The sequence below is a fragment of the Loxodonta africana genome, chromosome 21 (assembly GCF_030014295.1).
Source record: "Loxodonta africana isolate mLoxAfr1 chromosome 21, mLoxAfr1.hap2, whole genome shotgun sequence".
NCBI lineage: Eukaryota > Metazoa > Chordata > Mammalia > Proboscidea > Elephantidae > Loxodonta > Loxodonta africana.
Genome location: NC_087362.1, coordinates 44362547 through 44376274, shown reverse-complemented (window position 1 = coordinate 44376274; position 13728 = coordinate 44362547). Strand labels below are relative to the sequence as shown.

Sequence of the window (13728 nt, the reverse complement as noted above, 5' to 3'; positions counted from 1 at the left end):
GTGGCAAAGAATACTAGAAACTTCAGTGTACAACTAAGTAAGAAAATCAACATCTGATGTCAGCAGCATTGGCAGGCTCATCACACCAGAGCAAAGAGTCCATGGTGAAATTCCAAATAAAAAACATAAAGAAGAAAAATGGCCACCATAAGAGATGACTATGACCACCTCCTTATTCTGAAGTTTGGCCTTTAGAGATTGGTCATGATAAGGAAGGTGATTATTTAACTCACCATCTTAGTAGGAACTCCAGTTCATCCCCATTGAGTTCATTCAAACTCATTGTTCTGGAAGAATGGCAACTAAAATTAAAAAATTACAGAATTAGGAAACCACAAGTTTGTTACCCCGTGAGTGAAATAACTGATTAGGGACCACCAGTGAATGCAAAATGCAGTAGGTGAAAGGATGTAAACAAGACATTCACACAGAGCCAGGAGCCATCCGACACGTGATTTGCTAACTGCAAAAGGAAAAGCCACTCTGCAAGAGAGGAGTCTCAAGGGAGCCAACCTACCATGTGGACACACGTCATATCTGTAATACAAAGCTCCAAGCCTAATTTTCAGTTTACAGGGAATGAAGAGATAAGTTAAATGACACTGTGAGAATAGTCAGAACAATTCAGAATGTGGGATGTTCAGTGAAAAAACAGATCTGGTCACTCTAAAAAGTCAGTGTGATGGGGAAGAAGGTTCTAGATTAAAAGGTATTAAAGGAATATAACCAAAAACAATATGGGAAACTTAATTAGATACTTACTTGGAAAAAATGGCAAGTAAAGACATACCTGAGACAAATGGGAAATCTTTAGTATGGACTGTGCTAGAAAAATATTAACTGAATTACTGTTGCTTTTCTTAGGTGTGATAATGGCCTTGTGGTAGTGTAGGAGACTGTCCTCAGAAGATATGCAAGCTAAAGTATTTAGAGGTCAAGTATCATCATGTCCACAAAGTACTTTAAATGATTCAGAAGAGAAAATCATAGACAAAACAAATAGGCTAACTGTTAATAACAGTTAAACCTACAAGTTCATTACACTATGCCTTCAACTTTGATAGTCTTCCAAAATAAAAAGTTAGAAAATGGTAAATAAATTAACAGGCAAAAAAATAAGAAGAATGAAATTGATCAGAAAACATTAATGAATGGAACTTCTTACTAATCATGACAGATTAAAACAATAAGGGACTTAAAGCATAAACCCTAAGGATAAAGAAAAGGGGAGAGGAGATGGTAGCAGATAGAATAAGTCAACAAAATATCAGAAAGTAGGCTGCAGTGGGCAGGGGACCTGCAATGCTGACAAAGCTTGTAAACCTAACCAGCTATGGTGGAGCTTCAAACTTTCTCAAGGGTTTCATCCTCCTTCTCAGGGAATAGGATGCTAAGGAATACAGCAGGCTTGTCACCCACAGGTGAGGCTGGGCCTTGCTCTACTCTAGACAGCAGCCACCATCCTAGGGCCCACACTGCAGATATGGTAAGCATCCAGGTCTTCTGTTCGTGTGTGTTTATGAAGGTGTGCTCATTTTTAATTAAGGCACAAGAGGAGCAGACCACCTCATCTAAAGGGAGCAGACAGAAACCGAAAGAAAAATCAGAGCAGTCCCGCGAGTCTCAGAAGGACAAACGTCGCATGGCTGTTAACAGGAAGGGCCTTACTGGGGGATCTCCTGGAACTATTGCCCCCCTGTCGGACATAGACCAGAACAACCTCACTGGGCAGCACTCCCAGGAAAAATTCAACAGGTGGGCCTCCAAGAAGCTAGGGAGAAAAATGCTGGGGCCCCAAAGCTGAGGCTGTGGCTGTCACAGCACCAGATGGGAGCAGGACTGTTCTTCCTGTGGGACCCGGTGGGCTGCCCATGCAGCCCCAGCAAGACAGGGTTTCTCCCAGGCAACTCTTATGTCTTCTGTTGGCCGAAAGGTAACATTCTTATTTTAAAAGCCTACATGGTCCACTGCAGGCTGAATCATTTCCGTTGGATCGTACCAGCCAATGGAGAGGTGACTTTGCGAGTGCACTTCTCTTCTAATGATCTCGGGAACTTTGACCAAACTTTTAACTTCGAGATCCTTGGAACTCGCCGCCAGTACCAGCTCTATTGCCGGGGTGTCTGCACTTACCCGTATATTTGCCAAGACCCAAAGTAAGTATATTTTATTTTGAAAAAAAAAGTTGTCAGATACGTTTTAGTTTTCCCCTATGATACTTTGAATAAGATGGGACAACATCCCGGACCCTCTCGTATTGGGTTTCGGTGCCTTGAACATTGGCTAAGAGCTGCAGGAATGACATGACACCATGTGGCATTCCCAGAGTAAGGTAAAGAGAATGTTAATTGGTGTATTCATTTGTTAGAGCTGTAATAACAAAATACCACAAATAGAGTGGTTTATAAGAACGGAAATGTATTGCCCCATGGTTCTGGAGGCTAGAAGTTAAAATCAACCTGTTGGCAGGGCATGCTTCTTCCAAAGGCCCTAGGGGAAGATTCTTTCTTGTCTCTCCCAGCTTCTGGTAGCCCCAAGTGGATCTTGGCTTGTAGATGCATCTTCACGTGCCCATCCTTCCTCTGTGTCACTTCTCTTATAAGGATACCATTCAGATAGGATTAGGGCCTATCATACTCCAATATGACCTCATGTTAATGTAACTGATAATATCTTCAAAGACCCTATTCCAAACAAGGTCATTTTCACAGGTACCAGAGATTCAGACTTCAACATATCTTTGGGAGGATGCAATTCAATCCATAACAACAGGTGTGAGGGGGGAAAAAAGTCTTCCTCTGACAAGTTTATTTTTTCATTAGTAAGTAAATTTGAACAAGTTTCATAGTTACTGTAGGACTTCTTATTCTTTCTGAGCTGCTGAGTAGCACTGTGCAGCTCACACACTCATAAAGGCACTTGGCTGGGCAAGCTAGTGAGGTTGACTCTGCCCAGAGGAAGGGGCCTTTGTAACTCATCCACCCAGAGAAGCATTATTGCACTTCTCAACGAGGACCCACATGGAACTCAAAGGCTAATTAATATCTCCAGAACTAGCTTTTCATAAGGATTTTTCTAGCTGGGAGCAGTAGAATAGGAAGTCCAACTCAGCTCTATCGTGGGCCCCCCTCTTTTTTTTTTTTTTAACTTTTATTGTGCTTTAAGTGAAGTTTACAAACCAAGTCAGTCCCTCATACAAAAACTTTATACTCCTTTTTGCTCTCCCTCTAATAAGACAGCACACTCCTTCCCTCCACTCTCTATTTTAGTGTCCATTCAGCCAGCTTCTGACACCCTCTGCCCTCTCATCTCCTCTCCAGACAGAAGCTGCCCGCACAGTCTCATGTGTCTACTTGATCCAAGAAGCTCACTCTTCACGAGTATCATTTTCTATCCCATAGTCCAGTCCAAACCCTGTCTGAAGACTTGGCCTTGAGAATGGTTCCTGTCTTGGGCTAACAGAAAGTCTGGGGACCATGACCTCTGGGGTTCTTCCAGTCTTCAGTCAGACCATTAAGTCTGGTCTTTCTATGAGAATTTGAGGTCTGCATCCCACTGCTCTCCTGCTCCCTCCGGAGCTCTCTGTTATGGTCCCTGTCAGGGCAGTCATAAGTTTTAGCTGGGCACCATCTAGTTCTTCTGGTCTCGGGCTCATGTAGTCTCTGGTTTATGTGGCCCTTCTTTCTCTTGGGCTCATAACTACCTGGTGCTTTGGTGTTCTTCATTCTCCTTTGCTCCAGGTGGGTTGAGACCAATTGATGCATCTTAGATGGCCGCTTGCTAGCATTTAAGACCCCAGACGCCACTCTACAAAGTGGGATGCACAATGTTTTCTTAATAGATTTTATTATGCCTATGGTCCCCTGAAACCATGGTCCTCACACCCCCATCACTGATATGCTGGACTTCGAAGCGTTCAGTTTATTCCAAAACTTCTTTGCTTTTTGGTTTAGTCCTGACCTCGCCTGTATTGTGTGTTGTCTTTCCCTTCACCTAAAATAGTTCTTATCTACTAATTAGTGAAAACCTCTCTCCCTCCCCACTCTCATAACCATGAAAGAATATTTTCTTCACTGTTTAAACTATTTTTCGAGTTCTTATAATAGTGGTCTCATATAATATTTGTCCTTTTGCAACTGACTAATTTCACTCAGCATAATGCCTTCCAGATTCCTCCATGTTATGAAATGTTTTGTAGATTCATCACTGTTCTTTATTGATGCGTAGTATTCCATTGTGTGAATATACCATAATTTATTTATCCATTCATCCATTGATGGGCACCTTGGCTGCTTCCATCTTTTTGCTATTGTAAACAGTGCCACAGTGAACATGGGTATGCATATATCTGTTCATGTAAAGGCTCTTATTTCCCTAGGATATAGTCTAAGGAGTGGGATTGCTGGATCCTGTAGTAGTTCTATTTCTAGCTTTTTAAAGAAGCACCAAATTGATTTCCAAAGTGGTTGTACCATTTTACATTCCCACCAGTAGTATATAAGTATTCCAGCCTCCCCACAACCACTTCAACATTTATTATTTTGTGTTTTTTTGGATTAATGCCAAAAAAAAAATATTTTTTTTTTTTGTTGTTGGAGTGAGGTGGAATCTCATCGTAGTTTTGATTTGCATTTCTCTAATGGCTAACGATCGTGAGCATTTCTTCATGTATCTGTTAGCTACCTGAATGTCTTCTTTAGTGAAGTATCTGTTCATATCCTTTGCCCATTTTTTAATTGGGTTATTTGTCTTTTTGTTGTTGACTTTTTGCAGTATCATGTAGATTTTACACATCAGACGCTGATCGGAAATGTCACAGCTGAAAACCTTTTCCCAGTCTGTAGGTAATCTTTTTACTCTTTTGGTAAAGTCTTTGGATGATCATAGGTGTTTGATTTTTAGGAGCTCCCAGTTATCTAGTTTCTCTTCTGCATTGTTAGTAACGTTTTGTATACTGTTTATGCCAGGTATTAGGCTCCTAGCATCGTCCCTATTTTTTCTTCCATGATCTTTATCATATTAGATTTTATATTTAGGCCTTTGATCCATTTTGAGTTCGTTTTTGTGCATGGTGTGAGGTATGGGTCTTGTTTCATTTTTTTTGCAGGTGGATATCCATTTATACCAGCACCATTTGTTAAAGAGACTGTCTTTTCCCCATTAACTGACTTTGGGCCTTTGTCAAATATCAACTGCTCATATGTGGATGGATTTATGTCCAGATTATCAATTCTGTTCCATTGGTCTATGTATCTGTTGTTGTACCAGTACCAGACTGTTTTGACTACTGTGGTGGTATAATAGGTTCTAAAATCAGGTAGAGTGAGGCCTCCCACTTTATTCTTCTTTTTCAACAATGCTTTACTTATCTGGGGCTTCTTTCCCTTCCATTTGAAGTTGGTGACTTGTTTCTCCATCTCATTAAGAAATGTCATTGGAATTTGGATCAGAATTGCATTGTATCTACGGATCACTTTTGGTAGAAGAGACATTTTTGTAATGTTAAGTCATCCTATCCATGAGCAAGGTATGTTTTTTTCCACTTACGTAGGTGTCTTTTGGTTCCTTTCAGTAGCATCTTGTAGTTTCCTTTGTATAGGTCTTTTACATCTCTGGTAAGATTTATTCCTAAGTATTTTATCTTCTTGGGGGCTACTGTAAATGGCATTGATTTGGTGATTTCCTCTTCGATGTTCTCTTTGTTGGTGCAGAGGAATCCAACTGATTTTTGTATGTTTATCTTGTATCCTGGTACTCTGTTGAACTCTTCTTTTAGCTTCAGTAGTTTTCTTGAGGATTCTGTAGGGTTTTCTGTGTATAAGATTATGTCATCTGCAAATAGAAATACTATTAGTTCTTCCTTACTAGTGTGGATGTCCCTTATTTCTTTATCTAGGCTAATTGCTCTGGCTGGGACCTCCAGCACAAAGTTGAATAAGAGTGGTGATACAGGGCATCCTTATCTGGTTTCCAGCATCAAAGGGAATGCTTTAAGACTCTCTCCATTTAGGATGATGTTGGCTGTTGGCCTTGTATAAATGCCCTTTATTATGTTGAAGAATTTTCCTTCTATTCCTATTTTGCTGAGAATTTTTATAATGAATGGGTGTTGAACTTTGTCAAATGCCTTTTCTGCATCAATTGATAAGATCATGTGGTTCTTTTCTTTTGTTTTATTTGTATGATGGGTTACATTAATTATTTTTCTAATGTTGAGCCATCCCTGCATACCTGGTATGAATCTCATGGGTCCCTCTTTATGGAAGACACCACTGAAAATCTTTTTCGCAAATTTGAACTGTACTAGCCTCACTCAGTGGGGGAAATAAAGGCTCAACCAGGTCCTCAAATTAAGAGTCATTCTGTCTCCAGATGGCTGGACCTTTTGCTGAACAAGGAATGTTGGGTTCAGGTAAACATCAAGTGGTGACATTGAAGTGTCATTCAGACAGCTGCTCCTCACCCCTTTCTGCCCTGTGTTTAGAGTGGTATTCCCTCAGCGGAAGAAGGACATAAAGACAAATGAGATCATCTTTAAGAAGTATATTATGAGCACGGACAGGTTTTACTTTGGGCCACTGCTTTGTGGAAAATCAAGAGACAAGTAAGTGCTCTATTTTATTGAAGCAGATTTAAGGCTCCTGGATTGAGCTGATGAATAATACAGGTGAGGTTCCTTGTTGACTTAGCTTTTACTAATGCCCCCTAACTAGTCCTGAAACACCAATTAGGAGACCTGGGTTCTAGTGCCTTCTCAGGGACTCACAACTGCTTGACCCTTGGCAAGCAATTCCTTTCAGTGGGCCTCAAAATGAAAAGAAGAGACAATATCCCTCTTGTATGTCCCTCTCTGCCAACTCCAAAAGTCTATAAAAATGATGACAACAAAAATAAGAGTGAGTGAACATTTATTTCTTATTATAAGTTACCCCAGGCTTTTCTGAATCCAGAGCCCCCATCCACTAAGCTGGGCTGCCTTGAATTAGTAAAGGTGAACATATGAATGTATGTGTATGTGTTGGGGGAAGGGTGTATGCCTGCCCTTTCATCCTTTCCTTCCCGTGTACACCCTGGAGTTTAAAAGCATAGGCAAATCTAGATCAAGCATCGCAGCCATGGGACCCTGAGCAAGTTTATTTGTTCATTCATTCATTCATTTACTCACTTCACTCATTCATTTGATAACCATTTATTAGAGAAGAGAAGGAAGTTCTACTGTGGCTGAGATGTACTGAGAAACATGAAAAGCATCCCACAGTGATGCAGGAGAGGAAGGCCAAGCTAGGGCCTTTGTGGCAGGGACTGCTGTAGTATAGTCAGATGCAAGTCTGCACAACTACAAAGCCTGTGTTCTTAGCCCCTATGCTACTACCTCTGTGTAACCACACTGTCCCTTTGAATTGCCTTGCCCTTTGCAATCTCCTTTTCTACCTGAATTCTCATTCAGTCCTCACAACCACATCTCTGTTTTTGCTCATTCCCAGGTACAAGTCACCCATCTTCCCAGGCAACATGGAGACGCTGACGATCCTGAACAGTTCCCCAATGCTTGTGGAGGTGTACTTCAGTTTTCAACATGATGTCAGAGCAAACACCTACTTCTTGGAGCCTACCACCATGATTCTCAAGCCCAACGAGAAACAGGTACAGTTGCATGGAAACAAGACTATTGGAAAAAGCCTTACTGGAAAATTTGGGGCATTGGCATCTTCAATTTAAATGTACTGTCTTTTGACTCTTCCATTAGATGCTAACCGTGTGGGCCTACCCAACTGCAGTTGGAGTCTTTGAAGATAGCATTGTCTGCTGCATCAAGGAGAACCCAGAGCCAGCTATCTTCAAATTAAGCTGCCAGGGTATCCGCCCTGAACTGGAGCTGGACCACAGGCAATTGCATTTTGACCGGCTCTTGCTACACAGGTCAGAGTTCTGGGTGATTCAGCAAAGGCCAGGACTAGAAAGGGATTTAGAGGCCATTTAGTTCCAGGATGACCAGTTCATCCTAGTTTGCTCTGGACTTTCTCAATTTTAGCACTGAAAGTTCTACATCCTGGGAAATTTCTCAACCCATGTAAACTGGGATTGTTAGTAACCTTATTGAAGTTCACAGATTGTCAATCTGGGCTCAGTGGAGGGACTTCATCAGGGTCAAAGTTTGCTCTAAAATCAAATACAAAGTGTGTGCCTATGTGCATTTTTCTCAGAATAGCTAGTTCTCAAGATTCTCAGAGGAATCCATTACACTAAAAAGGTAAGAATTTTTGCTCTAGAAATTAGTGTACGAACAGAGAAAGTTAGACCAAAACTAGAGCTTCATATTTATTCATTGGAATTGTGTCATTCTAAGTAGACAATGTTTATTTCTGAGGTCCTGGGAGAGAATTTTGTAAAGACATGTGTCTTGCATTCTTTGATCATCACCACTGGACCCCATTCCCTAATAAATATTGATTAGTGAATTTAAGTTAACAGTTGAAGTAGCAAGAGTGCTTTTTCTGGCCTGCCACAGATGGTTGCATATGGCTGTCAAGCAACTGGTCTGAGAAATAGCCCAAGCCTTGCCACTAAATCTGTGAGTTTGAAGCCATGAATTAACATCTCTGTGCCTCAGGGGGAAAATTTTTTTTTAAACGAACAGACCCTCGGTAAACTGTGGGACATCAAGCAGTCTAACATATTACCATATTTGTAATTGGTAATAGTATTGAATCAGTGTTAAATTTCCTGGGTTTAATACATGTTCTTGTTCTTAGGAAATATGCACCAAAATATTTAAAGGTAAAGGAGCACAATAGCTCCAACTTACTCTCAAATGGTTCAGAAAAAAAATCTGAATATGTATGAGAGAGAGAGAGTATGAATTTGAATACAAAGCCAAGAAGGCAAAATATAAACAATCGGTGAATCTGGGAAAGAGTGTAGAGGAATTCTTACAACTTTTCTCTAAGTTTAAAATTATATCATTAAATTTGGGTTAATTTGGGCTAACTTACGTGAGAAAAAAGTTAAGGATCATACAAATTAGCTCAGCCCCAAAAGCTAAAAGACCTAAATGAAACAAGCAGAAAAGAAGCGCTAAGAAATTTTAAACACAGACCCACACAAAAGAAAAATTGGGATTTTTTTTTTTTTTTTTTTTTAGTCAGTTGTGACTGATGAAATTTCTTATGGTCTCTGCAGAAAAGAATCCAAGGTAGTCCTTCTCCGCAACATCACGCCCCTGCCCGTGGCCTGGCGGATCTCCAGCCTGGAGCACTTGGGTGATGACTTCACTGTGTCCATGATGCAGGGAACCATCCCCCCCAAGTCTGAGTATGGCTTGCAGGTGCACTTCCAGCCCTCCAAGCCCATCAACATCAAGAAGGCTATTCGCCTGGAGGTGAGGCTCCGCACATCCCAGATGCATCATCAAAATGGGTGTACAGTGGATTCCCTGACACACACCCCAACACACAAACACGCACACACACTGAGCCAGTACTCCCTGTTCCCATCAGCTCCCCGTTTAATAGCCACAGACCACAATATCTTGCTCTGCTCAAGACTGGAAGCTCCTTAAAGGCAGGGACCATGTCTGTATTGTTCATGGCTAATTTCCCAGTGCCAGGAACAGAAGCAATCAATAAATGTGGAATGAATGGATGGATGGATGGATGGATGAGTGAATGATGTTACTACACTAGGTAACCACTACATTCCTAACGTCACGCCTCTAAACCTGTTACCCACCAGACTTCCCTATCTCAGTAAATGTCTCCAGTTTCCACCCAGTTGCTCCCGACAGATACCTGGAAATCATCCTTGATTCCCCCCTTTTCCTCACTGCCTCCCCTCCAACCCAGTCCTCCAACAAGTCTTGTTTACTCTGCCTTCAAAATCTATCTCCTTCCATTCAGTTCTCTGTCTGTGCTGCCATCACCCTCATCCAGACCCCCAGAAGCCTTTCTCACCTGGACTTCTGCAGAGGCCTCTTAACTGGTTTCCCACCTCCCGTTCCCCACAAGTATTCAGAAGGATACTTGTCAATCAGATAGCTTAATGTCAGTCAGATAAGCTCACTCTCCTTCATGAAGCACTTTGCTGGCCTCCCATTGCAGTAAGAAAAAAGCCTAGGATCTCACCTGCCTCTAAGACCCTGCCTGCCTCTATATCAGCATCTCCTTCCACCCTCACTTGCTAGCTCCCATCACGCTGTTGTCTTTTGGCTTTTCCCTCCCTCAGCCCCTTGCCTTGCCACACGCCTACTAGAAATTCTGTCCCTGGGCCCAGTGGGGAGCTAGCTGCTGCTTTAGAAGTCCCTAAACATCACTGCCCCCACATGTCTGTCAGTTTTTCATACCGTGGGGGCTTGTGTGTTGCTGTGATGCTGGAAGCTATGCCAGAAATTCAGGCCGGTTTCAGAAGAGGACGTGGAACCAGGGATATCATTGCTGATGTCAGATGGATCCTGGCTGAAAGCAGAGAATACCAGAAGGATGTTTACCTGTGTTCTATTGACTATGCAAAGGCATTCGACTGTGTGGATCATAACAAACTATGGATAACATTGCGAATAATGTGAATTCCAGAACACTTAATTGTGCTCATGAGGAACCTTTACATAGATCAAGAGGCAGTTGTTCAGACAGAACAAGGGGATACTGATTGGTTTAAAGTCAGGAAAGCTGTGTGTCAGGGTTGTATTCTTTCACCATACCTATTTAATCTGTATGCTGAACAAATAATACGAGAAGCTGGACTATATGAAGAAGAACGGGGCATCAGGATTGGAGGAAGACTCATTAACAACCTGTGTTATGCAGATGACACAACCTCACTTGCTGAAAGTGAAGAGGACCTGAAGCACTTACTACTGAAGATCAAAGACCACAGCCTTCAGTATGGACCGCACCTCAACATAAAGAAAACAAAAATCCTCACAACTGGACCAATGAGCAATGTCATGATAAATGGAGAAAAGATTGAAGTTGTCATGGATTTCATTTTACTTGGATCCACAATCAACAGCCATGGAAGGAGCAGTCAAGAAATCAAAAGACGCATTGCATTGGGCAAATCTGCTACAAAGGACCTCTTCAAAGTGTTGAAGAGCAAAGATGTCACCCTGAAGACTAAGGTCCGCCTGACCCAAGCCATGGTATTTTCAATCACATCATATGTATGTGAAAGCTGGACAATGAATAAGGAAGACCGAAGAAGAGTTGACGCTTTGAATTGTGGTGTTGGTGAAGAATATTGAATATACCATGGACCGCCAAAAGAACGAACAAATCTGTCTTGGAAGAAGTGCGACCAGAATGCTCCTTAGAGGCAAGGATGGCAAAACTTCATCTTACATACTTTGGACATGTTGTGAGGAGGGATCAGTCCCTGGAGAAGGACATCATGCTTGGCAGAGTACAGGGTCGGTGGAAAAGAGGAATACCCTCAACGAGGTGGATTGACACAGTGGCTGCAACAATGAGCTCAAGCATAACAACGATTGTAAGCATTTCGTTCTGCATAGGGTCACTATGAGTCGGAACCGACTCAACGGCACCTAACAACGACAACAAACATTACTGCTTCAGCTAGGACTTCCCTAACCACCCATCTAGGGAGTCCTCTGTCACGTGCAATCACCCTCCCTGTCTTCCATTCTTCAGAGCGCCTAACCCTTTCTGACATTAACCTGTTTCTTTCTTTAGTTATGTGAACTCCAGGAGGATAAGTTCCTGCCTAATTTCTTCACCATCTGTATTAGTTTCCTGTGGCTGCTGTAACATTACCACAAACTGGGTGGTTTAAAACAACACAATTTATTCTCTCACAGCTCTGGAGGCCAGAAGTCCAAAATCAAGGTGTCACCAGCGCCACACTCTCTCTGAAGCTGTAGGGAGGAATCCTTCCTTGCCAGCTTCTAGTGGCTCCAGGCATTCGTTGGCTTGTGGCTAGATCACTCCAATCTCTGTGCCTGCCTTCCCATGGCCTTCTCCAGCCTGTGTCTCCTATCTTTTATAAAAACATTTGTCATTGGATTTAGGTTCCACCTGCATAATCCAAGATGAGATCATCTTAAGGTACTTAATTATATCTGCAGAGACCATTTTCCTAATAAGGTCACATTCACAGGTTCTAGGGGTGAGGACATAGACATAGCTTTCGGGGGATTACCATTCAACCCACTACATCATCAGACCCGTACATAGTAGGCACTCAATAGAATCTATTGAATGAAGGAATATATATCACTGATTTTTTTATGCTTGAATTGATTCTGCAACATTCAAGGGATCATCCAAACTTCTATTTGAATATCTCCAAGGACAGAAAGCTTACTACCACTCAAAATATCCTGATCTTTTTTTGAACAGGTCTGACTTAATTCTTCCTTGGGTTGAGTGTAGATTTTCTCTGTGTAATTTACATTTATTAATCCTGTTGTACATTTTTAGGCCAGTCAGTGGATATAATCTCTGTTGCCCCCTACCCATGACAACCTTTCAGATATTTGAAAACAGGGATTGATAGATTCACTCAATGTACAAATATGTATGAAGTCCAGGGATGATAGTGAGAATCTTTAGCACCTATCTCTACATAGGCACTGGTCTATAACAGTGGACCCAGGCAACATGGCTGGTATCCCTAGGGTCCTGGAGTCCTCCAGCCAGACCAGCTTCATCCTTTAGTTGCTGGAACATGGGAGGTCCAGAGGCTCTTGTGGTAACCCTCTGTATCCCAGACAAAAAGCAGCTCTACATAAAGTAGGCTTTAAGAGTCTCCCCTCAGCCCACCTGCCCCACATGTTCTGAGGCTCCTCTGCCCCCAGATTATAATCTTTTAACATCTATACCAGGAAATGCCTTCTTTTCTGATCCCTTTGGCCAGTGAACTTGTTTTATTCTATCAGTATAACTCTTAAATTGTCCTTCCTATTTTCCTCAATTACAAAATTTATTCTTTTCCCCTCTACCCACCTTCCCCCAGGGGGAAGCAAAGGAAATTAAATGCTCTGGGTACTTGATATGCATCAGAAGAAAGGTACCATATAAATTCAGGGCCTGATAATTCAAGTTTTTTGTTCTGTTTTTTCCTCCTGCTGCCATCTCTTCTTGCCATCTGTTAGAGGGTGAGCAGCAAAAGAAGGAAGGTAAAACTCAAGTCAGTCCAGTTTGCTCTGTGAGACATTGGCAAAATGTTTGATGAGAGAACAGATGGAAAACCTGAATTAAAAGTTGAGTTTGGGGATAGCTGCAAATTTTTCCTTTGCACTCCAAACACAAGTATGTAGGGAGTTGGTGACTTAGTTTCTCAACTTTAGGCTTCAGCAGAGAGGCAGGTAGTCTCCAGCAGATGCAGGAGTGCCATGCCCACTACCCAGCAGCTCTTTCCCTTGACAAACACACCCCTCATCGCTCCCTTGTTAATCTCAAGAATCAATGGTTGGGTGGTGTTGGCCACTGATGCCAGTTTAGATGTTCCTCGAACAGGGAGAGGGATCACCAACAGAGATGAAAACAGAGGGGACAGTGAGCAGCTGGAGGACGTGGGTCTTTCTTTTACTGAAGAACTTTTCTCACTGTGACAGGTTTTAGATGCAGAAAATCTTGTTGGCATTGTTCAGATTGAAAACATCCTGATCTTTGCAGAATCCTACGACATTGCCCTGGACATCACCTTCCCCAAAGGTCTGTTCATCTCTTCAAAGAAAGGGCAGTTTTTCACCGATTAGAAGTTCTATGTAGA

At 42.0% G+C, this 13728-nt stretch overlaps 1 protein-coding gene across 1 annotated transcript in view; it reads left to right on the top strand.

The window, feature by feature from the left end:
- Positions 1-13728, top strand: part of HYDIN (HYDIN axonemal central pair apparatus protein) — a 402907-nt gene that overhangs the window by 306960 nt on the left and 82219 nt on the right. The window contains exons 47-53 of the mRNA XM_064273799.1: positions 1547-1755; positions 1974-2156; positions 6485-6604; positions 7485-7644; positions 7748-7920; positions 9181-9379; positions 13571-13670. Of these exons, the coding sequence (XP_064129869.1) occupies positions 1547-1755; positions 1974-2156; positions 6485-6604; positions 7485-7644; positions 7748-7920; positions 9181-9379; positions 13571-13670 (1144 nt within the window). The remainder of the gene's footprint in view (positions 1-1546; positions 1756-1973; positions 2157-6484; positions 6605-7484; positions 7645-7747; positions 7921-9180; positions 9380-13570; positions 13671-13728) is intronic.